General features: G+C 44.3%; 1 protein-coding gene across 4 annotated transcripts in view; it reads left to right on the plus strand.

Moving 5' to 3' along the window:
- Window positions 1-23,972, plus strand: part of hipk3a (homeodomain interacting protein kinase 3a) — a 197,058-nt gene that overhangs the window by 167,135 nt on the left and 5,951 nt on the right. For all 4 annotated transcript variants that reach the window (XM_069903013.1, XM_069903011.1, XM_069903008.1 and 1 more), the window contains 6 exons: window positions 3,152-3,273; window positions 4,418-4,542; window positions 5,799-5,966; window positions 8,639-8,941; window positions 13,645-13,791; window positions 19,523-19,773. In XM_069903013.1, coding sequence (XP_069759114.1) covers window positions 3,152-3,273; window positions 4,418-4,542; window positions 5,799-5,966; window positions 8,639-8,941; window positions 13,645-13,791; window positions 19,523-19,773 — 1,116 coding nt within the window. The remainder of the gene's footprint in view (window positions 1-3,151; window positions 3,274-4,417; window positions 4,543-5,798; window positions 5,967-8,638; window positions 8,942-13,644; window positions 13,792-19,522; window positions 19,774-23,972) is intronic.

Consider the following 23,972-nt stretch of genomic DNA (forward strand, 5'->3'; position numbering starts at 1 on the left):
CTGTTGTCATATCTGCAGCTCGTTCCAGGCACCAAATACTTCCTCCCCATCCCCCTTCCTGCCACCCCCCACCTTCCCACTTCAAACATATGATCTTTAGTACTTGGAATTTATTACCATCCAACTATACATATACAATCAGACAAAACATTGTTTCTCTGGACCATAGTGCATACACACACTATGTACAGTACACGATAATCTCATTTATGTAAAAGTTGACCGGTGTATAAGTCGACCCCCACCCTTTTCAGCCTAATTTTAAGAGTTTTATGGCATTTCAGGCGTATAAGTCGGCCTCAATTTTCTGGCTGCCTGAGATGCCCTGTTGACCGGTGTTGACCACTCCACCCCCCCCCCCCACCAAAGCTCATGATGCCTGAGGTGGGTCGTTGTATACGTCGACCCCCTCCCCCCCCCATGGATCAGGCGGATTAATCTGATGGGCGTTGGCTGGAGGTGATTGGTATCATGGAGGGTCCAGCGACACAATGCAGCACGCGATGAAAATATGAAGTGGGCTTTAAGTTGAAAGTGATAGAAATGGCCAAGAAAATCAAGAACTGCGTTGCTGCAAGAACATTTGATGTGGATGAGAAGTTGGTAACAGATTGGAGGAAGAAAGAAGAGACTTTAAGAAAAATATCAAAAAAAAGGCAATGTTCTTTGAGAAAAGGAATCACTCATTGGCTAGAGTTGGAAGATCACATTGCAGAATGGGTTGGTGAACAGAGGCCAGATTGCTACATGGTCACCTGAAATAAAGCAAGAATATTTTCATTGCAGTGGGCCAAGTTGCACCCAGAAGACCTCAGTGATGATTTTGAGGCTACAGCAGGCTGGTGCAATTGTTTCATGAACAGGGAAAATCTGGTGTTGCACCAAAAACCAAAAATTGCACAAAAATCTACCAAAAGATCTTGATCATAAAGTTGTACATTTTCACCAGTCTATTATACAGAACCGGCAGAAATACAAATTCACATTGACAAATATCGGAAACATGCTTGGAACCCCCATGTATTTCAAGATGATAGGCAAGAAGTACAGGCCAAGTTTACCATGGTGTTATCGTGCATGGCCAATGGGACAAAGTTAAAACCCATGGTAATCTTTAAATGTAAAATTAAACTGAAAATGAAATTCCCAGCAGCTATTTTTGTACATTTTCATGAAAAAAGATCGATGGATGAAAATGGTGTAAATATTTGCTAGCCAATGTATGGAGCAGGCAGTTTTTTGCAAAGAACGGAGTTTGCTGGTCTGGAATACGTTTCATAGCTACTTAACTGAGAACACTAAAAGTAGATTAACACTACATAATACATGGCAGTTATCCCATGCGCGAGGAATGGAATACATGGATGTTGAGTGCAGAAAAATAGTTTACAAAAGGTGGAGCAATGCCTGCTGCATCACTTGATAAGCTGTGTAACTTCGTGCTCAAGGCACGGGACAAAATCAAAGTAGAGACTATGATAAACTCATTTTTAAAAATGTGTTACTTGTGCTATTGATGGCATGGAAGAGGATTTATTGTGGGTCACTGACGACGAAACTGAAACCTCCTCATCAGATACAGACTGGGACCCATATGATAACTGTTTAAACAGTGAGAGTATGGATGTGCTCGCCGCCATCTTTGCTTCAGATGGTGATGGCGAGAGTGATTTTGAAGAGTGCTAATTATGTTGTTGTTTTCAATAAAAATCTCAATGAAAATCTGTCGCAGTCAGGTGTTTTTTTTAGTTTCTCGGGTCGACTTATACGCCGGATCAGCGCGGATTGGATTTTGAGCTGAATTTAAGGTCTCAAGAGTATAACCAATGTATAAGTCAACCCTCATTTTTGAGAGATTTTCTTGGGGTTTCATGACTCAACGTATTCTGAAATATACTGTAAATATTTTGGGATGATTTACTCAGTTACAGTATACTATACATCAATCTCACAGCCTGCATGAAGAAGCTATTTCCCAGCCTGACAGTCCTGATTTTGATGCTCCTGTACCTCCTTCCTGATGGTTGTGGGTCGAAGGTACTGCGTGCTGGAAGGGAAGAGTCTTTGATAATTTTTTGAGCCCTATTTAAGCAACACTCCCTGTAAATGTCGTCAATAGAGAAAAGGGAGAACCTAGTAATCCTCTTGGCCATTTTAATGATCCTCGGTATTGACTGATGCTTTGCAGCTACCATCCCACACAGTGATGCAGCCAGACAGGACACTCTCAATTGTTGAGATTGGGGCTGGTAGCTTTGTCCTCCACAACTTCCTTCAGAAGTGTAGATGGTGCCACACCTTCCTGACTAATGCCACATGTCTTCTACCACCAGGTTCAGAAACAGCTGCTACCCCTCCACCTTCAGACTCCTCAACAACAAACTCAATCAGGGACTCATTTAAGGACTTTGCACATTATTTAATACTGAATATTTATTTTCTGTATTGGACAGTCAATTTAGTTTACATTTCTCTCTTTTGTATACATCTTTTCTTCAGGACATCAAAGGTAATGGGGAGAGGGCCAGGTAGTGGGGTTGACTCATGATTAAATGGAGGGCAGACTTGATGGGCTGAATTTCTGCTCCATTGTTTTATGGTCTTACAGTGTTTTAATTTTAAATTTTAGACATACAACTCGGTAACAGGTCATTTCGACCCACGAGTCTGTGCCTCAAAATTCACACCAAATGAACCTACAACCTCCCCAGTACATTTCAAATGATGGGAGGAGACCAGTGACCCTGGGGAAAACCCATGCAGACATGGGGAGAAAGTACAAACTTCTTACAGAGTGGGATTCAAATCCTGGTCCCAATTGCTGGCACTGTTAAGGCAAAGTGCTAACCGCTACGCCAGTCATGCCACCCGTTTTGCATTACCAATAAGTGGTAATTCTTCCTTGCCTGCAGGAAAAAGAATCTCAGGGTTGTGTGATGTCATGTATGTACTCGACAATACATTTGAACTTTGAATCAATGCAGCACAGGTTACAGAGGAGCAATGCAGTGTTGTTCTTTAAAGATCTCTCTTGTTGATGCATCTGCCTAAAATCTAATGAGGTTTAGGGCCGCAGGTTGTCTTCAAGAGAAATTATGGCTGTCGTGACTTTGTTATGGACTGACTCACTCACGTGTCTTTCCACCATCAGGCATCCCAACCAATCCAGGAAAACCCGCAGGATTTTCTGTCCGAATGGACAATGCAGTGCCCCTTGCTACACAAGCTCCAACCATGCAGCCACTGCAGCTGCGGCCTGGAATGTTGGCACAGGTATGAACTTTGCGTTCAGATCATGGTTGTAAGAAGGCAAGTTCAGGATGACCCCAGCTCTGGAAAACAGATCCACAGCGTGAGCTGCAAGGCAGAAGACTGTGGTCACGGGCAGCAGTTGTCTTGGAAGGCAGCTCACCACCAGCTTTATGCGGGCAACTGGGGATGGGCAATAAATAATGGCCACATGGATACTAATTTAGCAAACTTAGTTAAACAGGAAATACGCAAAACTGCTGGAGAAACTCAGCAGGTCACACAGCCTCCATAGGAAGGAAAGGGTGAATATGTTTCAGGCCTGAGCCCTTCATTAAAGTATGAGCAGAAAGCAGGCAGTTGTCTGAATAAAAGGGTGGAAGGAGGAGAGGAGGCAAGGGACTGGAGCAGGAGTACAGGTAAGAGATGCAGGTGGGAGAGTTGAAGGTGATGAGGTAGTGATAGCAGTCTTACAAAGCTTACGGCAAAGGAGCTTTCCTACACCAGCAATACTTTACCAAACTTGTATCGCTGATGGCCAGAAGTATCTAGTATACTGTACTTATCAATCAATGCCACAAAAACTCCCGGTACCGACGATTCTAATCCATTGTTCCCTGTAAGGATCAGCACCCTCTTTATACCTTTTACAGCCCCTGCAAAGCCTGCAGTTTTGCAATGTTCTCTCTTAGCAACCCTAATATAACTCCTCCTCAAAGCTCTATTCCTCTCAGCTCCCAGTGCATGTCATGTTAAAATCCTTTGTTTAAAATTGTCATTACAAAGTCCCGAGGAAAAAGCACAGTTCAGTTATTTTCGTGAACTGGCTTCTCCCCTAGTTTGACCTGTCATCTGCTGGTCCATCAACAGTTTGCTGTGGTCAAACTCTGTGTGTGTTGTACGTGTGCGTTAAATAAGAGACTTCAGGTGCTGAAAAACTGGAGAACCACACAAATTGCTGGAGGAACAAAAGATCACGCAGTATCCATGGAAGGCGATAGACAGCATCTCAGACCAAAATCCTTCGTTAGTATTGAGTGTGTGCATGCATGGGCATGTGTGCAGCCACATGTTTGTGTGTATGTGTGTGCATGGATGTATGTGTTTGTATATGTGCACGAGATTCTGTGGCTAGTGTTGGATTGAACGCTTCTCTTTGTTGTTGTAGGCGTGGACCAGCCGAAGCCAGCAGATCCTGTTTCCCACCTGGCACCAAATCACAGCAGTAGCACCTACCACCACATCGCTGCCATCTGACTCTGTGGCTGGCCCACAGAGAGTGTGCGACTGGGGGTATGTACAAACCGAGGAAGGGATATGTGGGAGCCAGTGCATATATGCATCAGGATGTGGAATGTCTTCAACCCATTGAACCTACCCTGTGTGTGGTCAGAAAATTCCCCATTCCACCGCTTTCTCTGTGACTATTCTCTCTATACTGGCTGTCTCCCCTCTCCACTCTCAAGTCCTCATGCAAGATCTCAACCTGAAGCACAGACAACTACTCCCCCTGTCCCCCACAAATACGGTTCGACCGCTGAGTTCCTCCAGCGGTTTGATTCCATCATCTGCTTCCTCTTGTGTCCCTCCTCATCCACCCTCAGAATCCGGCATATTTTGATCATCAACACTTCTATTTTCTTCACCTTTGTCGGCTGCACCATCAACCACCAAAGCTCTGGAATTAGAATCGCAGTTACACAACACGGAAACAACTTGTCCATTCCTGACTGAATGAGCCCTATTTGCTTGCATTTGGTTGATACTCCTGTGAAGCTTCCCTCTCTGTGTGCAATGTATTGTAATCATATCCCCTTCTCGCAGCTCATTCTACAAGTCTGCCATCCTCCATGTGGAAAAACAGATCATGCAGGTCCCCTTTAGCTTTTCACCTTCAAGCTATGCCCTCTAGTTTTGGGCTCCTGTACCCTGGGGAAAAAGACTGTGACCATTCTCATCTTTTTTGTGTCCCTTCCAATTTTATAAACCCATCCTCATCCTCCCTGTCTCTCTGTTTAGCCCTTCTCCAACCCCATCTCTTTGACCACCTGTCCTCATATTTCCTTGGGTTCAGTGGCATCACTGCAAGCACTTTGGAGCAATTTATAATGCAGTTTGCATCAAAGTTGTTTGTTAACCATTGGTTAAAATTAGCAGAGGTGATAGTACCTTATTTAGGGGCGGCACGGTTAACAGCCAGGACTGGGTTCAATTCCTGTGCTATCTACAAGAGATTGTAGATTCTCCCCTTGTCTGCATGGGTTTTCCCTGGGGGGATCCAGTTTGCTCCCACTGTTCAAAATGTTCTGAGGGTACGTTAATTGGATGGCATGAGCTCATGGGTCAGAAAGGCCTGTTACCATGATGAATGTCTAAATTTAAAATTTAATTTAAATTTTAAAATTTCAAATTTAAACCCAGGTGCTAAATCCAGGCAAGAGCACTGATTGCAGCAAAGTTGAATAAATGCACTGGGCATTCGTTTCTGAGACACTGAGTTTTTAATTCCACCAGCTGACCAGGTCATCTCCTTTCGCTCTCCCTCTCAGGAAGGTTCGGGCCGCAGGCAGCCGTTATAATTCCACGTTGCCGCAACATCTTCTAACCAATCAAATGGCACTGTCGGGCACACAGCCCATCAACGTGGGGATCACTCAGGTGATGTGGACCCGGCCTTGTGCCACCAACAAGAAGAGGAACAGGCAGTGTCAAAAGAGGTCAGTGGACGATTCAATCCTGACCTTTGGTACTGTCTCTGTGAAGTTTGCATGTTCTGCCCTTGACTGGGTGGGATTCTTCTGGCTGCTCCGGAACCCTGAACCCCACATCTCAAAAGATGTGTGGGTTGGTAAATTAATTGGTCGCTGTAGATTCCGCTCCCCCACGCAAATCCAGTGTGTAGATGAGAGCAACGGAGTCCGGGGGAGGGGAGGTGATAAGAATGCAGGGGAAAATAAATGAAATGGATGTGGAATTGGTGTAAGTTGAACATTAATGGTCAGCACTGGCTCAATGGTATGCTTCCACAGTCTGACTCTGAAGAAGGAGTGATGGGGATGGATAAACCTGATGCATTGCAGAGGATGCTACACAAATGTTTGAAGAAGAAATGAACAGAAGGATCTAGTGATGCATTTGGGCATTGTAGGGTGCAAGCATTAACACCAGCACAGACCAGATGGGCAGAATGGTCTGCTGTGGATTTAAAGAGAAAATTCTTCTAGCTTGCAGCATTTAAAAAATGGCACTCACCTATAATGTGTGTTTCTAAAATATGTCAGAATTCGTTGGGAAGTTTGTTGATTTTTTTCCATTAGAAGGGACAAAATAGCCAGGCATAGTTGGCTTGTTTGATGTAGGACTGTCCCACTGAAAGCCCATTGTTTTACTCCACTGCTTCTAATAAAACTTCCTCTATCTCAAGATCTAACTGCTACAGCAGCTTAATTTAGATTAGCATATCCCATATATTGGAGGGTTTTATCCATGACAGCAAGTTTATCAGCTCTACCAGAAAATGCAGGCAAGCAGTGAACCAAAGGGCAGGATGGTTAGCTTAGCAGTCAGTGCAAAGCTATTACAGTGCCATCGACCTGGAATTGAATCCGGTGCTCTTTAAGGAGTGTGTATGTTCTCCTTGTGCCTATGTTGGTAACTTCCAGGTGCTCCGGTTAACTCCCACCTTCCAAAGGTGTGCGGGGTTGGTACATTAATTGGTCACACGGACGTATTTGGGCAGTGCGAGCTCATGGGCCGGAAAAGCCTGTTATCGTGTTGTATATGTGAAAAAAGTTCATTCACTTCGTTTTGAACTTGGATCAGTGCTGAGTGTAGAGAAGTGGTTCACTCCTCACCTAGTTCTTGCATTCAACTGCATCCCAATCTCCAAACCAAATATATTACAGCAACTATGAATATTTAGCATTCTTTTACAGTTTATTCTCTTGTGATGGACTGTGGTAATTTGTTGTTTGTTGGTGTATTTTACATTCCTGTGCAGCTGCAGCAATCAAGAATTTCATTGCCTCTGTATATTGTACATGTATCTAGAACATGAAACACACTCTTCGGCCCCCAAATCTACCCCAAGTATGATTAAACTAAAGCTCTTCATGATAAGGTTGCCTCCTAAAAGACATCTTAAAGATAAGGGTGCATGGAGTTGGGGGTTATGTATTTGATAAAGGATTGGCTTACCAATAGAGTTGGGGTAAATGGGTGTTTCTCTTGTGCTGATCTGAGGGGTCGGAGCTGGACCAGCAACTTTTCTCGATTTACATTATCAATTTGGAAGAGGGGACTAAGTATTGCGCATCTGAAGCCCCTTTTCCACTGGCACCTTGTCCCAGGAATTAATGTGGAATTAACCAGTTAAGGGTCCAGTGGAAAAGGGCTAAAGTTTGCTGATTACACTAAATTGAGTGGAAAAGCAAATTGCCCAGAGGATGTACAGAATCTGCAGAGAGATATAAGCCCCTTTTCCACTTGCATCCCAGTTAATTGGCCATGCAGTGTCCCGGGATAGGAAGCCGTATGTCCATATGCACTGTTTCCACTGGGCTACCTTTAATCGGACACTGACTGCTTTTCTACTGAACACACTGATCCCCGGGGATCGGAGAGTCTATCTTTTTTCCACTGATTTAATCAGCACGCCAACGTCAGCTGACGCCAGGGATATGAGTCGAGGTAGAGGCTGTCAATCCTCGGCGTGATTTGACGCCGGCATGCTGATTGTTTTCCTTTTCTACTGGACCCTTAACCGGTTAATTCCCCATTAGTTCCTGGGACAAGATGCCAATGGAAAAAAGGGCTATAGATTGGTTGTCAGTGGGCAAGTGTCAGATGGAGTACTTCCTTGGTAAATGCAAGGTCATCCACTTTGTAAGGAAAAATAGAAGATCAAAGAATTATTCAAATAGTGAAGGATTACAGCACGCTGTTGGGCAGAGGGACCTGGGGAGTGCTTGTGTATGAATCACACAAGATTGGTTTACAGTTACCTAAGATTGGTTTACAGTTGCAGCAGGTAATCGAGAAGGTAAATGGGATGTTGGCCTTCGTTGCTAGAGGGATGAAGAGCCAAGAGGTTATGCTGTAACTGTACAAGTACAGATGAGTCCACACCTGGAGTACTGTGTGCAGTTCTGGTCTCTTCTAGAGAAAGGATATACTGATGTTGGAGTCGGTGCAGATGATTCCAGAGATGAGGGGATCAGCTTGTGAGGAGAGAATGAGTTTCATGGAACTATACTCGCTGGAGTTTAGAGGAATGAAAGAGGATGGATAGAAATATATAAAATTGTGAATAGGCGATTAAATGAGAAGCTTGTAAGTTCCCAGATGGCTGACTCCTGCTCCTATTTCCTCCCTGTTTGCTTCCCAACAGGAGCAATATATCATCGCAGAGAACCCTGCCGGACAGGACTCCCTTCTCTCCAAAGTCCATCAACAGCCCGAAGACCGGCGGAGCTGGGGGGCGCCCAGCAGCGCAGGTCAACTGCAACGGGAAGGGCGACAGGGGCTGCTGCTACCCGGACCTGGTGGGCCAGGATCAGGACGGCAACCTGATTGTCAACCAGCAACGCCAGACCATCATCATTGCTGACTCACCAAGCCCTGCCGTTAGCGTCATCACCATCAGCAGTGATACGGATGATGAGGAAGCTTCCCAGAGCCATTCACCAGGAGAGTGAGTACCTTCTTAAACCCTAGTTGGTGCTGGTGGAAATCCTTCAACCTGCCTGTTAAATTGCAGCTCATTTGTACCTTTCCCCTTCATTGCTCTCAATTCCTCCTACTTAAAAAGAAATTTGCAGCCACTTTCTATAAAAGATCCATTTCATTTCCCTGTCCCATTCTCTTGCTTCTCCCAGTGGCCACCCATTTTATTCCCTGCCCCATTCCCTTCCTGACATGCTTGTCCACGGTCTCATGCACTGCCAGACTGAGACCATCTGAAAATTGGAGGGATGACATCTCATATTCCATCTGGACACCTCCAATCTGTTGACAATAACATTGTCTTCTCCAGTTTCCTTCCACCCCCCAATCTTTCCCTGTCTCTTCCTCTTCTCTCCCTCTCTTTCTCTCTCTTCCCTTTCCTGTCTCACAGAGCCAAAATCAATGCTCACCGCTCCTCTATCTTGTACCTTTATCATATCCAATTAACACCTTTTGTCTATTGGTCTGCATTCCTCCCCCTCCCATTCTTTCCCTTTTTTTGGCTCCAGCCTTTGATAAAGATGCCTGTCTCTCTTTTTCACTCTTCGCATGAAGAAGGTTCAGGCCTGAAACATCGGTAATATTATCTTCACCTCCTATAGACGCTGCAAGACCTGCTGTGTTCCTCCAGCATTTCAGTGTATTTACTTTTGTTATCAACTTCCCAGAACCTGGGAAGGATCTATATTTCTGCAGCTCCCTGTATGTGGAAAGTGGCTCACTGATTTCATTGCACAATATCCTGACATGAATAACCAATGGATACAATAACAAATAAATGGTAAAATAAAATAAATGACTTCGAAGAGCAGAGAGGAGCTGGAGAAATTTAGCAGTTCAGGCAACATCCACGGAGGGAAATAGTCAGTCAATGATTCAGGTGGGGACCCTTCCTCGATAAAGAGTCCACCAGTTTGTGCCCTTTGTGTTTCTCAAATAACCAACTTCAGACCGTCCCAAAATGCAGTTGAAGGTCTCCCTTGCCCACACAATTGAATTCTTTCTCCATTTTAACTGCAGGGTTCAGGTGGCAGATGCTGCCAGTCCCCTGGGGCAACAGCCAACACCATTTTCCTCATGATGCCAGGGTGATCTCGTAATCCATGCTCCCCGCTGTTCTCCAGACCCGAGGAAACGAATATGATCTGTTGTTGGTCTGTATTTCTGTGCTCATTAAGCTGTTGAAACCCAATGTACATTTCACTGATGGGCACATTTTCCCTGCTGGTTTTTATTTGAAGGAACACACGATGTCAAATTTGTCCCGCATGAGGTGGGCCAGAAGCATTCACCATTTAATTCCCTGAGCAGCTGCCAAAGGTCAAGATCAGGTACCACTGTGAGGCTCCGAATGCAGTGCTGTGGCGTAATGGGGCGTTGACACAGTCAGTAACAGAGAACCAATCCACTAATTCTTTCTCAACCACCAAGTTTTCGTCAAAGGGTGAGCGATACTCAGCAGGTCAGGCAGCATCTGTGGATCGATGCCTGCTTCCAGACCTGCTGAATTCCTTCAGCATTTTGTGTATTGCTCCATCTACAGTTTTGCAGCAGCATCTACAGATCCCTTGTTCACCTTGAACACTGAAGGGTCCTTTGTTTCACTGATTACGCAACCATTCTCCCCGAGCCCTTCTTCAAAATATGACTAAAAATCAGGCGCAGGCGTCTGAATTAAAAGGCTGAGCAGAAGGGAAGAAAGGTCAGGGGGAGGAGTACAAGCCAACAGCTTGAGAGCAGCAGGGACTGCAGAAGGGGAGCAGTGAGAGAGCCCCTCACCAAACTCCCTTCGAAGAGAGGAGGAGAACTTATTCGATAGGCTTCCCTCGAAGAGCTTTTGCAGCAGAGCAACTGATGGGGTGAATGGGTCGAAAGCAGCTATTCTCAACACTTTTTTTGGCAGTGAGAGAGCCCCTCACCAAACTCCCTTCGAAGAGAGGAGGAGAACGTATTCGATAGGCTTCCCTCGAAGAGCTTTTGCAGCGGAGCAACTGATGGGGTGAATGGGTCGAAAGCAGCTATTCTCAACACTTTTTTTGGCTATCCGCCCCCCGAAGGCCAGGACTCTGCTCAAAGTTTATGAGCCCTCTTCCCTGTGAAGCAGTCAAGTTTAGATGGTTTCGTCTGTACTTCTAATAACTGCATAAAAACAAAAAAAATGTTTTGTGAGGTGAAAAGAAAAATAAGGCTTTTACTTAAATGTATTGTGGCCCCCCCACCCCCCCTCCCCCAAGGGAGGCTGTAGGGCCCCCATTAAGATTTGATGGATTACAGTACGGACAGTTCCAGATGAAGCACACCAGCCCTGAGATTGCAGTAAAACCACCAGCTTTCACTTCATTCTGCATCCCCGCCTGTGATTTCTAACTCCAGAATCAGGATTTATTGACATGAACACATCATGAAATTCAGTGTTTCCAGCAGGCATCAAAGAGTAAACATTCATATTATAACCATCTTACAACATTACTATTTAAAATAATAGTGCACAAAAAGTCAGGCCGTGTCTTTGGTTCATTGATCGTTCAGGAATCTGATGGCAGCGGGGAAGAAGCTGTCCTTGTGCCACTGAGTGCTTGTCTAGGCTCCTGTACCTTAACCCCAGTGGTAGCAGTGTGAAGAGGGCATGGCCTGGGTGGTGGGGGTCTTTGAGGATAGAGGCTACCTTTTTAAGACACCGTCTCTTGTAGATTACACGATTCAACAAGCTGATCAGTCTCTTTCCTGTAAGCTTCCTTATTGCTGTTTCTGATTCTGCCAACAACTGTGGTGTCATCGGCAAACTTGTTGATGGCATTGGAATTGTGCCTGGCCCCACAGTCGTGGGTGTAGAGTGAGTAGAGCAGTGGGATAAGCATGCATCCTTGGGGTGCACCTGTGTTGATGATCAGTGAGGAGGAGACATTGTTTCAAATTCGTACAGACTGTGGTCTTCCAGTGAGAAGGTTAAGGATCCAGTTGCAGAGGGAGGTACAGAGGCCTAGAGCTTGTAGCTTCTTGACTAGCACTGAGGGAATAATGGTACTGAAGGCTGAGCTGTAGTCAATGAAGAGCCCCAGCCATATGCATGAGTTGCTGTTTTCAAGGTGATCCAGAGCTGAGTGGAGAGCCAACGATACTGCATATGCTGTGGAGCAATTGTGATGATAGGCTAATTGTAGTGGGTCCAGATCTTTGCTTAGGTACATGTTAATTCTGGTCTTGCCCAGCCTCTTGAAGCATCTCATCATAGTAGAAGTTAGTGCTTCTAAGTGATAGTTGTTGAGGCAGCTCACACTGGTGGGAACCTCTGACTGCAACAATGAGTGGTTGAAATGTCCGTGAAAACTTGGGCTAGTTGGTTGGTGCAGATTTTCAATATACTGCCATGTACGCCATCAGGGCCTGACGCCTTGCAAGGGATCACTCTCTTGAATGATGTTCTGACGTCGCCCTCAGAGACAGGTATCACAGGGTCCTCAGCCTTTTCAGGAATTCTAGTAGGCACTGTTTGGTTCTTCTTCTCAAAGTGGACATAGAAGGTGTTCAGCTCATCGGGTAGTGAAGCATCACAGCCATCTATGGTGTTCGCCTTCATTTTGTAGGCTGTGATGGCCTGCACTCCCTGCCAAAGCTGGCGTGTCTCTGTCTCTAGCTTCCTCCTGCTCAAGATTTTCAGATCAGAACTGATCAAAAAGAGGTCAACACTGAACTGCTGCAGGAACCCAGCTGGTCTTTTCAGCATCTCGAGGAGACAAAAGGAAAATCAGAAAAGGCAGAAGTAGGATATATCAGAAAGTGTCAAAATTCAAACAAATGGGGAGGAATCCAGACCAACCACAGGTGTTAATTGGATGTGATAAGGCACTAGGTAGAATTTATCATGTCTGTGCAAAAGGAGACAGGGAATGGAGAGACGAAGGGGGAATAAGGTGGTGGGGAGGTGCAGTTTAGAACTGAGATGAGCTTTCAAATCCCTCCCTACACCTCCCCACACTCCACCATGACTTCCCAATCCCATTTTTTTGGTGTTTTATTTGGTCCCGGCATTTCCTAGGAGTTTTTTTAATGTTTGACACCCAGATGCATATGAACACGAGAGGTGATAAGAAGCATTATAGAGCCTTCATAATTTTTTTTTTGGCATGTCCCTGAGATGAAATGCCAAAAGTGGTGTTGGGTAATTACACGTGGTGATTGGAGGGGTTCAGTGGGGCAGCAGAAGGGAAGTGAGTTTGGAAGAGTGGAGGAGATAGTTCTCGTTCCCCTTTGAGGGAATGTGTGAGCACCTGATTTCTTTCAAACTTGCAGGTGAGATTGGAGTAAGAGGACACAGCCTCCACATTGTGGGGGGAGTAGATTTAAGACAGAAAAGCAAGACCTGGTTTTCCCAGAAGAGTTGTGAATCTGTGAAATTCTCTAGCCAGGGAAGAGGTAGAGGTTTCCTCATTGAATGTATTTAAGTCACCGATAGAATTACTAGTTCTGGGGAACAGGCGGGTAAGTGGAGCTGAGTCCACGGCCAAATCAGCCTCGATCTTGTTGAATGGCTGATGGCTCGATGGGCCCAATAGCCTTCTTCTGCTCTTATTTCTTATGTTTATATTCCTGTCCTGAAGCGTGACATTGTTTTATTTTCTCTCCCCACCCCACCTTTCATCCCCCCCACCACCTTTGGACTGTCTCCCTCAGTTGTAAAGGCAGCCCGGACTGCGAAGCATGCCAGAGCACCCTGAATATCGACCGCGTATGTTCGTTAAGCAGCCCTGACAGCACTCTGAGCACCAGTTCATCCAATTCTGCGCATTCCAGCCCATCTCCCTGCAAGAGGCCCAACAGGTACGGACCATCGGCATGGCACGGTGTTAAACAAGAAAGCCTGTAGACGCTGGGGTTGGGTGCAATGCATAAATATACTGGAGAAACTCAACAGGTCACGTAGCATCCATAGGAGGTAAAGGATGACCAATGTTTTGGGCCTGGGCCCTTCATCAAGTATAAACAAAAGCAGGCAGGCTCCTGAATAAAAATGTGGGGGAGGAGAGGAGGGAGGAAAGGGGCAGGGAGAGGAGCACAGGCTAACAGATGGGAAAGTAGAAGAGAAAAAAAGCCATTCTAGCCTCTGCCAAAGTATTATTCCACCTAGTTACACTGGCCTGCATCCTGACCATAGCCCTCCATACCCCTCCAATCTAATTACCTGTCCAAACTTTTCTTAAAAATTAAAATTGAGCCCACATTCACCACTTCACTGACAGCTCATTCCACACTCCCACCACTCTCCCCCTAATGTTCCTCCTAAACTTTTCCCCTTTCACCCTTAACTAATTCCTCTGGTTTGAATCTAACCAACCCTCAGTGCCTATCTGCATTTACTCTAGGCCCCTCATAATTTTAAATATCTCTCATTCTTCTACACTCTAGAGAATAAAGTCCTTATCTGTTTAACCTTTCCCTGTAACTCAGTTCCTGAAGTCTGGGCAACATCCTAGTAAATCTTCTCTGCCCTCTTTCAGTCTTATTGATAGCTTTCCTGTAGTTAGGTGACTAAAACTGCACACAATTCTCCAAAATTTGGCCTCACCAATGTTTTGTACAATTTGACCATAACATCCCCTAATTCCTATACTTAATACTGTGATTAATGAAGACAATATGCCAAAAGCTATCTTTACAACCCTGTGATGCCACTGAATTAAATTTCATTTCCTTTTTTTCACACAGTTTAAAAAATAGATGCTAACTATTGCTTCATTAAACATAACCAAAGTGGAAGAACTTTTGACATCATGGCAAAGGTCAGGCAATGGGTCTGTGGGAGTATGGATCATGACAGAATGGTGAGGCATGCTTGATGGGCTGAATAGCCTATTTCTGCTCCTGTGTCTTATGGTCTTATTCCAGGATTATACTGAAATCCAACACTTGTGTTTCTTCATGGCAAAATGACTGCTGAAGCCCCTTCTTAATTCCTCTTATCTAAAATGGACAAGGATTTTTCTATCTCACTCATCTGCTTGCCTTTTTGACCCAGCTCTTGGTAATTGACCATAACATCTGGTTAAATGCCTTCTGTGGAGGTTTGCTTGCTAACCTCCAATGCAAAATTTTGGGACGATGCTTTGGCAATAAGCCTTTTGTTTTCTGGCGTATCATATCAGAAAGAATATGTAATCAAACCCCTGGTATTTGGCACCTATGGGGATTGGTAGATGACGGATAAGTGAATTTTCCGGTTGCTTGATTGGCGAATTAACGGCGAAGCGCACAAATTTTAAATTTTTGCCTATTTATTTTCCATGATTTTTTTTGCTTGAGGATGTCAGTTTTACTGTTCAAGTTCTGCAAAGTTTGTTTGCTTCTCACATTTTCCCCGAGTCCAATGAAGAAGGTTGTTCTACAAAGAGCCAGCTATCCATGGCTCTGCTATACCACTCACCTGTAACCATCCTGTAGACACATTTGTCCCAGATTCTCAAAACCTTCGAATAAACAAAACTCCATAATGTGCATCAGCAACTGATCATGCATCGAGGCCCATGAACACTGGAGAGGTTTCCGTATCTCAGCCATCCTATTAGTTCCACTTAATATCTTGAAAACCTCTGTCAGAGCACCCCTTCATCATCATATTGCAAAGAAATATAGCTCAAGTTTGTCCTCATTAAGAGCAGTATGATTAGTCCAATGCTATTACAGCACCGGTCCAAATCTGGTGCTGTCTGCAAGGAGTTCATACTTTCTTCCCATGTCTGCGTGGGTTTCTTCCGGGAGCTCCGGTTTCCTCCCACCCTTCAAAACGTACAGGGGTTGTAGGTTGATTGGGGTATTTGGGCTTGTGGCCAGTAGAGGGTATTGCCGTGCTATATAACCATATAACCGTTTACAGCAAGGAAACAGGCCATGTCGGCCCTTCAAGTCCGTACCGGTTCACTTGAACAACTCCACTAGCTCCTCCGCAAACTCGTGAGGAAGTAGAGGCTTTCTTCATGATGCCATTGGTGTGTTGGTTCCAGGAAAGATCCTCCGAGATAGTGACTCCCAAGAACCTACACTTGGTCATCCTCTCCATCTCTCTGTTCAGAGGTTGAACCTCTGTAATACTTTGTGTCTATATGAGATTTCTGTGAGGGGCGCTGGACAAAGTGGTGACTCTCTCTGTCTTATGTTAGATAAAAGTTAAAGAATTTCATGTATGCTACATTTTAAATGTAGCATTATGTGACAATAATGGAACCATTACCTTTTAAAATGTAACCCTCATGGTCTAGGTATCATCCTATTAGTCTAGGTATCACTGTACTCTGCAAGCTTAAAATGTTCATTACTCAGGAAACGGATCAGTGCTGTATATAAGTAGGCATGCTTGGCAAGGGAAAGCCTATCATGTTACCAGGAAACAACTAATTCAGCTTGAAGCTGTCAACTCCACCCAGAGGTCTATACTCACAGTGAGATCGACCCTCTGTCTCTGCATGTGCTTCCCAGAGTAATGTCTTGCTTGCGTGCTGTAATCTCTCACGGGCAAGGAATGTACAGTGTATGTAGTGCAGGGACAGAAAGACTGAGTTGTGTGGTTGCCTTTTCATGCGACAAAGGAGTTGGTGGAACATGGGTGTCCCTGAACTTCTTGGATGCAGGGTGCTGCAGAAGGGGCATTGGCCGGCCATGGGAGAGGATAGGTGGGTACCTATTCAATGGATGAATTTGTTGGAAGTTTTAAAGGAACAAAAAGTTGATGAAGCATGTTCCAGAGATATCTAATACCAACGTTAGTGACAAAAACCTGAAAGGATAAATGCAGAAAGTTTACAAGATTATTCGAATTCATAGTCAGAAAGTGAATTTCCAGAGAGCCACACTTTTTAGGGAACAATTACCAGACTTTAGAGTCATTTCGACAGCTACCGTATATGCCGTTGCATAGGACGATCTTGGAATTTCTACCTAAAATGTGGGTTTTGAGCAATACCCTTTGTATAAGATGATTTCCCCTGCCTCCCACAAAAAAAAATCTGGCACTGACCATTGGCTGTTAAAAGCAAATCACAATATTTTAATAACAAATTATCATTTAAAGAATTAAATTTTATTTGGATATTTAAAAATAAACCACTGTTGGCTCCTGTAACAGGTCGTTTAAAGCCTGTACAGAGCTGGTGGAGGGTGGATAGACCCCGCAGAGGAGCGCTGAGACTTCACAAGTAACTAACAGGTGTTACGAACTAACAATGGAACAGCAATGGTAAATTCAAAACTTAAACCCCAATATTTGCAAATGTAAAATGTATGTGCATGTGGCCAAATCCCGAACTATTACAGTTTAGGCATAATTCTGAAAAGTCAATTTTAAATTTCAGTATCAAACATCTTACATTGAACTTTTAAGATTTTTAAATTGCAGTTCAGAAGTAATTATGAAGCATTTTGAAACATCATGTCTTCAGACCTCTTTAAAACTCACAACTTTCTTTTGTAGAGTTGTTTTCAGAGCAATGTTTCTTCATATGAGTGATTTCACAAACTCCCTCTTATCTTGCCTAAGAGTTACAGAGTCTGTTTTCACTATGATTTCTTTCTTAATGAAGAGTAACCTTTTCCATGGACACACGAGGCTGCCCTCTTTCCTCAGAGCAGTCAGAGTGGCTATTTCTTTTAAAATACCACTTTTAGTGTTCCTCCTTTTATTAAGGAGAACACAGGCAGCCTTCCTTCTTTTAAAGGATTTGGTGGCTGCTTTTTAAATCCTGTCAATACAGGATGACCTCCTCCTAAACTGATTTGCTTTGTCTCTGATTTCGATAATATATTTCTTGCAAATCTCTCATTCATACAGTATGTCGTTATAACAGCCTTTGAAGATTTTATAAATTTTTTAACATTTTCATGCTAAAAACCATAATTTAATCTTTGTCTTCCCAAACTTAAACTTAAAATCAAAGTAATTGTCTTCTCCAAGGGCGCTGCCTCTGAGCTGTCTGTAATTAACCAGCAAAATATCTTCTTGAGTAAACAGTCCATAGTTCTCTTCTCAAGAACCATCATAAAGTCTTTTCATCTCTCTGTAGTCACAGCAGACTTCTGTCTCTGAGACGATGTCAGCAGCCATCTTCAAAGAATCTCTCTGTTTTTAAAATGCATATTGTGTTGTCTTTGTGCCTCTGAAAACAATCCTATAAAATAACTTTACTAAAACAAATAAATATGAAATATAGTTTAACATGAAACACAGGGTATGCACGAGATTGCGTCAGAGCTGGCGGGTGGCGGTGTTGCGACTTCATCGTCGGACTAAGAATTTAATACTCGCTGTATAGGATGACCTCTGATTTTAAGGTGAAATTTTTAAGTTTCCAGAATCGTCTTATAGAATGGCATATATGGTACATGGATAGGAAAGTGTTAGAGAGATGTTGTCCAAATATGGGGTGAAGGGCCTGTTTCAGTGCTGTGACTCTCTCCTCTACACCTGATTGTCTACCAGGAACACTGCCACTGATGGATCTTTATTGACGATCCTTCTGAGGATCACATCAATGGGACTAGTGCTGAATACTAAGGATGTGCCCTGTTCTAACCTTTGGGTGAGAATCCTTGCCCAAATCTTGATCGGGGTTACAGAAGGAAAACAGTGACCCAGCAGCCATGCCAGGATTAGGAGCAATTATTCCTGTAGAATACTCACTGACCTGCCACAGCATCCCTTGACTCCTAAAGAGCCAATGGAATTGCTCCCCCTTTCAAGATGAAAGCGTGACTGTTTTGCTGTTCCAGGGATCAAAATTTGTAGTTCCAATGTGCATCCCCACACTGCCTGCATTTCCTTCTCTTGAACGCGACATCTAACCTGCCTTTCTATTTCACACGAAGGATCCCACAGAGTTATTTAGAATAAACCTTCAGCGTAATAGAAGTTTGTAAAATCACAAGAGGTGTTGATAGGGCAGTGTAAAAGCATTGGATGCAGGAGGATGTCATGTGGGAGGGGGAGGAAGTGTAGTTTAAAGGAGATGTGTGGGGCAAATCTTTTACACAGAGGGTGCTGCCAAGGGTAGTGGTGGAAGCAGACATACGAATGGTACAGTAAAATCCCCGTTATCCAGAATTTATGCAACCACAAAAAAAAGCAGAAAATCAATGGGTTAAAAAAAATGAAAGTTTAAAATTTAGCAGCCAGTTCGCAATCCACGTAACGCGCAAACTCAAGCAACCAGAAAATTCACTTATCCGGCATCTTCCAATCCCCATAGGTGCCAGGTACTGGGGTTTCACTGTATTTAGGTTTCCAGAAATAATGTGAATATGCAGGGAGTGGAGGGAGGTGAATTGTGTGCAGACAGCAGGGTTTCAATTTGATTTGGACCATGTTCAGCAGAGACGCTGCACTGTTCTAGGTTTTGTTCCACACCAGCATGGTTATCTGACCTTTGCTAGTTTGCTGTTGGTGAGTATGCAGTTTGGCTGCCATTGCCATTGTATCTCCATGCAGTAGGAATGCCTGTAAAGTGCTTGTGACACCGTGCTTTCAGGCAGTGTCTGAATGATTGCGTTGTGGCCATTCCCATTCCAGCATGTCGGAGGATGATCATGACAGCAGGTGCCACACTGTGGACGGGTCGCCAGCCACCGACTCCTCTGGACAGAATGAAAGTCCCTACCTGGACGAGCGATTCCTTCAGGACGCAGCCAACCAGAACACGAGCTCCAAGGCAGCAGACAGCAGCAAGCCCCCTGTGCGCACCATGGTGGTGCCACCCATGAGGGTTCAGAACAACAACTCAATCTCCATGACAGACTTCAGTCAGCGGGTTTCAAACACAGGTATGTGCCTGTAGATCTGGCGCAGGATATAGGTGGGAGAAAGCTTGCCCCAATTGTGCCCTGCCCCTTTCACTATCTGACCATAAATCATTGTTGTTTAAGGTCACCTTACTGTGAACAGCAATAAATTAAGGTCACATTGAGAAGGGAACAGGTGTCATGAGAAAGAGCAAGGCAAAAAGTTGATTAATAATTGAGGCAGAGGATGGTGAGCATAGCTCAGACCATCTCCCTCCTTCGACTTCCTACTCATCCCGCTGCCTTGGAAAAGATTATGATCCCTGAGTAGGAGATCATGCACCACCAGCTTCAAGGAAAGTTTTCTCCCCACTATTATCCAAATGAATCCCTAAATAATAGTCGCGTTGCCTCGGTCCATGTCAACTGATCGAAAACTCTGCATTTCTGTACCTTGTCTTGCTTGCTATACTGTGAATGAGATACCTGACTGGTCTTTTTGTAAAACAACCTCTGACATTCCATCTTGGTACGTGTGGCAATGAACTTGAGTTAATTAAATAATTCAAATCTCAGCCCCAGAAAGTGGCAGTCTATTCTTGTTTGTCAGCTCCACAGCAGAACAAGGTGATGAGGGAACATTAACCAGCTTGTGGGAGTCACAGTAAGGAAGGATCTTAGAGGAGCTGACAGAGTGGGCAAGACTTGCTTTGTAAATAGAGGCAAGAGAATCAAAAACGATGATGAACTCATACAATTCCCTCATTCAGCCTTCACCATCAGACTCCTCAACAACAAAACTCAATTAGGGACTCATTTAAGGTCTTACTTTTGCACTTTATTATTTTTTTATTTCCTCTGTATGACACAGTCAGTTAGGACTGGGCACATTTGGAAGCAAAGTTCATGGCTAGTTCCCACGAAGCATGGTGAACAATCGGTTCCATTTCAGATAGTTGCCAGGAAGACCTTGTAATATGTTTATTGTTCCAGATTTTTATTTGGCAGAAATGACTCATGCATGTAGGGACCATTTTCTCTCTTAGGGTGCGTGAAAAAGGTGTTAGATTCCATCAGAACATTATTAGGCAGTTAAAGTAGTGTTTGGATGGAATAGGATGCAAGACAATGGGGCAGATCTTTCCAAGAGTGAATGAAGGGATAATTAGCAGAAAATCATCTGTGCTGTAAAATTCTATTATTCCGTAGAGACAGTTTCAACTAAGCAAAGATCTCCTTCACAAAACATTCCCCCAGTAGGACAGAGAGCTGGACAGCTACGACCTGGTCAGGTGCCACAAATGTAGGAAAGGAAACCTGCTGAAGGGTCAGAGCCACCATCCTGAGAGCGAGTGCACTGAACAAGAATCCCCACTAACCCAGCCAAACAGATGCACGGAAACAACTTAAGTCTGCAGTGAAACACGATAGTCTGCAGAGGCTATGATTGTAGTAAAAACAGAGATGCTGGAGGAACTCACCCGGTCGGTCTTGCAGTGTCCATAGGAGGTAAAGATTTATTACAGATATTTCGGGCCTGAGCCCTTCCTCATGAGCTAAAAACAGGAAGGCGACTGAATTAAAAGGCTGGGGAGAATGAAAGAAAGAGCAGGGCGAGGAGCACAGACCAACAGACTGAAGATGATAATTGGGCACAAGAGGACAGGAGAGGAAAGGTGAGAATTGATGGGGGAGTGGGGAGGCTCTGAATGCAGAGTTGGATGAAGGGAGAGAGGGAAAATTGAAAGAGAGAGAGAGCTAGAGCCAGAGGAAAGGAAATATAGGGATAGAAGGGAATAGGGGACTAACAAAAACTGGACACTTTGATGTAAATGCCATCTGATTGGAGGTGGTCCTCCAATTTGCGGATGGTCACAGACTGGCTGTGCTGGAGACAGTGGACAGACATGTCGGCATGGGAATGGGTGGGAAATTCAAATGGTGGCTACTGGGAATTTTTTGGTGTTGCGGTAGACAGAGCCGAGGTATTCAACGAAGATTAACTTGAGCCTGCTATGCATTTTCCATCAGCCATGTATATTGAGGGTTGAGTCTTCCAATCCTCCATTTCTTCTTCATCTTCTCTCCATTTCCATTGGAAATGCTGCATTGTTGTTTCTTTCAAATGCTACATTTAAAATATTCATGCCTTTCCTGAGAATCATCTTTCTAAACAGATAAACTATCACTCGTTTTGGCATCCCTCATCAGTGCATGAAGAATGATGATCTGCACCATGTCTAGTCACTGGGCATAGGGTGGGGGTGGGGAGGCACGGGTTATGGTTGTGTCACAAGACATCTCGCTCCTCTCCAGGGTTTGCAGGTTCTTGACTCATTATTACCTTCAAGTGTTGAAATGCCATAGACATGAATCAGACAAGAGTTATACTTTTATTAATAGACTATAACCACCACTAAACTGGCCAGTGGGAAAGTAGCTCCATCTGTTATACCAGTAGGGTGGAGTATCTCTACAGCCATAGCCAATAGCAAGCAGTCAGTATAATACATCCCCCCCCCTCCCATTGCATCATCACAAGTGTAGGTCTATTCTGAAGATTTGAGTCTGTTGCATTCCTAAAGCATCAAGGATATTAAATACTTTGTAGCTGCATTTATATTTAGCACCTAAAATACACTGAGACTAGTCAGGTGTCATCAAACTAAATTTGACAGGGATCTATATGGGTGACCAATGACTAGATCAGAGAGTTTGTTAGGAATGGTTAAAAGTGATGGTCTGCCACTAATCTGATCTGAATTTTTAAAAATTTAGGCATACAGCATGGTAACAGGCCATTTCAGCCTACGAACCCGTGCTGCCCAATGACACCCAATTAGCCTACAATCTCCAATAAGCTTAGAACGGTGGGAGAAAACCCACACAGACACAGGGAGAATGTACAAACTCCTGACAGACAGTGCAGGATTCAAATCCCGGTCCTGATTGCTGGCACTGTAAAGGTGTTGAGCTAACCACTACATCGGTTGTGCCGCTCTAATGGTCTCGCAGCAGAACCAACCAGATCTAACACGGGGACGGCTGGTGATCTGAAAGTGTGGGGCTGATCCTTTGTGGTAGGAGACTGTGAATAGTGAGGCCATATTGGGAGTGGAATGTCGTGGAGGCCCAATTAACATTGTACTATTCTCCTAAATGGAGCATTAAAAAAATGGTGGCGTTGCTGGAGTTGCTGTAATGCCGCTGGTGTGGACCTTGGAGAACACAGTGCTGTTCCAGAGGCTGCTGATTCATGGGAACACCAGGTATCAGAACCGGGATTCAAGAGAGTGTAGAGGGTGAGAAGGGCCTCAGGCACTGAAGGCTTCCTGATCGTGTCAGAGATTTGGATCTGGAGCTCACACCACCAATGGATCAAACAGGAGTCTGTGAGGCTGGAGGAGCACTGGAGGTAAATCCACGGACCTCAGTGACTGAAGGACTCTTTTTTTTCTCTCGTTCTGTAAGAGACAACACTAATAGCGACTCTGACTGCCTCACGGCAGGCAGAAGGCTATTTTGTGTAATGTTACAAGTTCTATATTTTTACATGACTATCAAGAAATCTTGAAACATCTTTCTGGCATGAAACTCTCCAGTGGCTACAAGAGTTACCACAAGATACAGAACTAAGATATCGCGTTCCCACAACAGAGCAGTCCAAACATTGCCAGCCAGGATTCTGTACATCCAGCAGGAACAAACCGTGTGATGTCTGCCCAGGACCTGCTGGAGTGTGCGTTCCCATCTTCATTTGACATACCAGCTATACTGTTGCTCCAGATTCCTGGACATGCATGTTGATTTACCCATTGAAGTTTCTAATTTGGTTCCTTCCTTCATCACTGAGTATACATGGTAATTACCGAGCTTAAAAAAAAATGCTCCCGTCTTTCTCTGCCATCTTTTTTCAAGTTTTTTTGTTAAAGTTTCAAGTAAAAATATAGCAAAATGCAGAAAAAAGTTGTTTTGTGAATGACCAGTTAGACATCTCATTCGCAGTACAAGTCAGGCACTGACCCTCTTGCTTGTGCTAACTGTTTCTCCTAATATACTCAGTTGAAGCCGTAAAGAAATTCTTCACTCGTTTCCCCCATGTTTGCCAGATCTTGCGCACCAATTGGGAGCCTTGTTTGTCCAAATAATGTGTGCAGAATGCTGAGAACGAATTTGCTCAGTGATACAGTTCAGGTCTCCGTGGGGGTTTGCAGCAGATTGTGGCAGTGAGGAGTGGAGAA

This window comes from Narcine bancroftii, chromosome 1 (genome assembly GCF_036971445.1).
Source record: "Narcine bancroftii isolate sNarBan1 chromosome 1, sNarBan1.hap1, whole genome shotgun sequence".
NCBI classification, from domain to species: Eukaryota; Metazoa; Chordata; class Chondrichthyes; order Torpediniformes; family Narcinidae; genus Narcine; species Narcine bancroftii.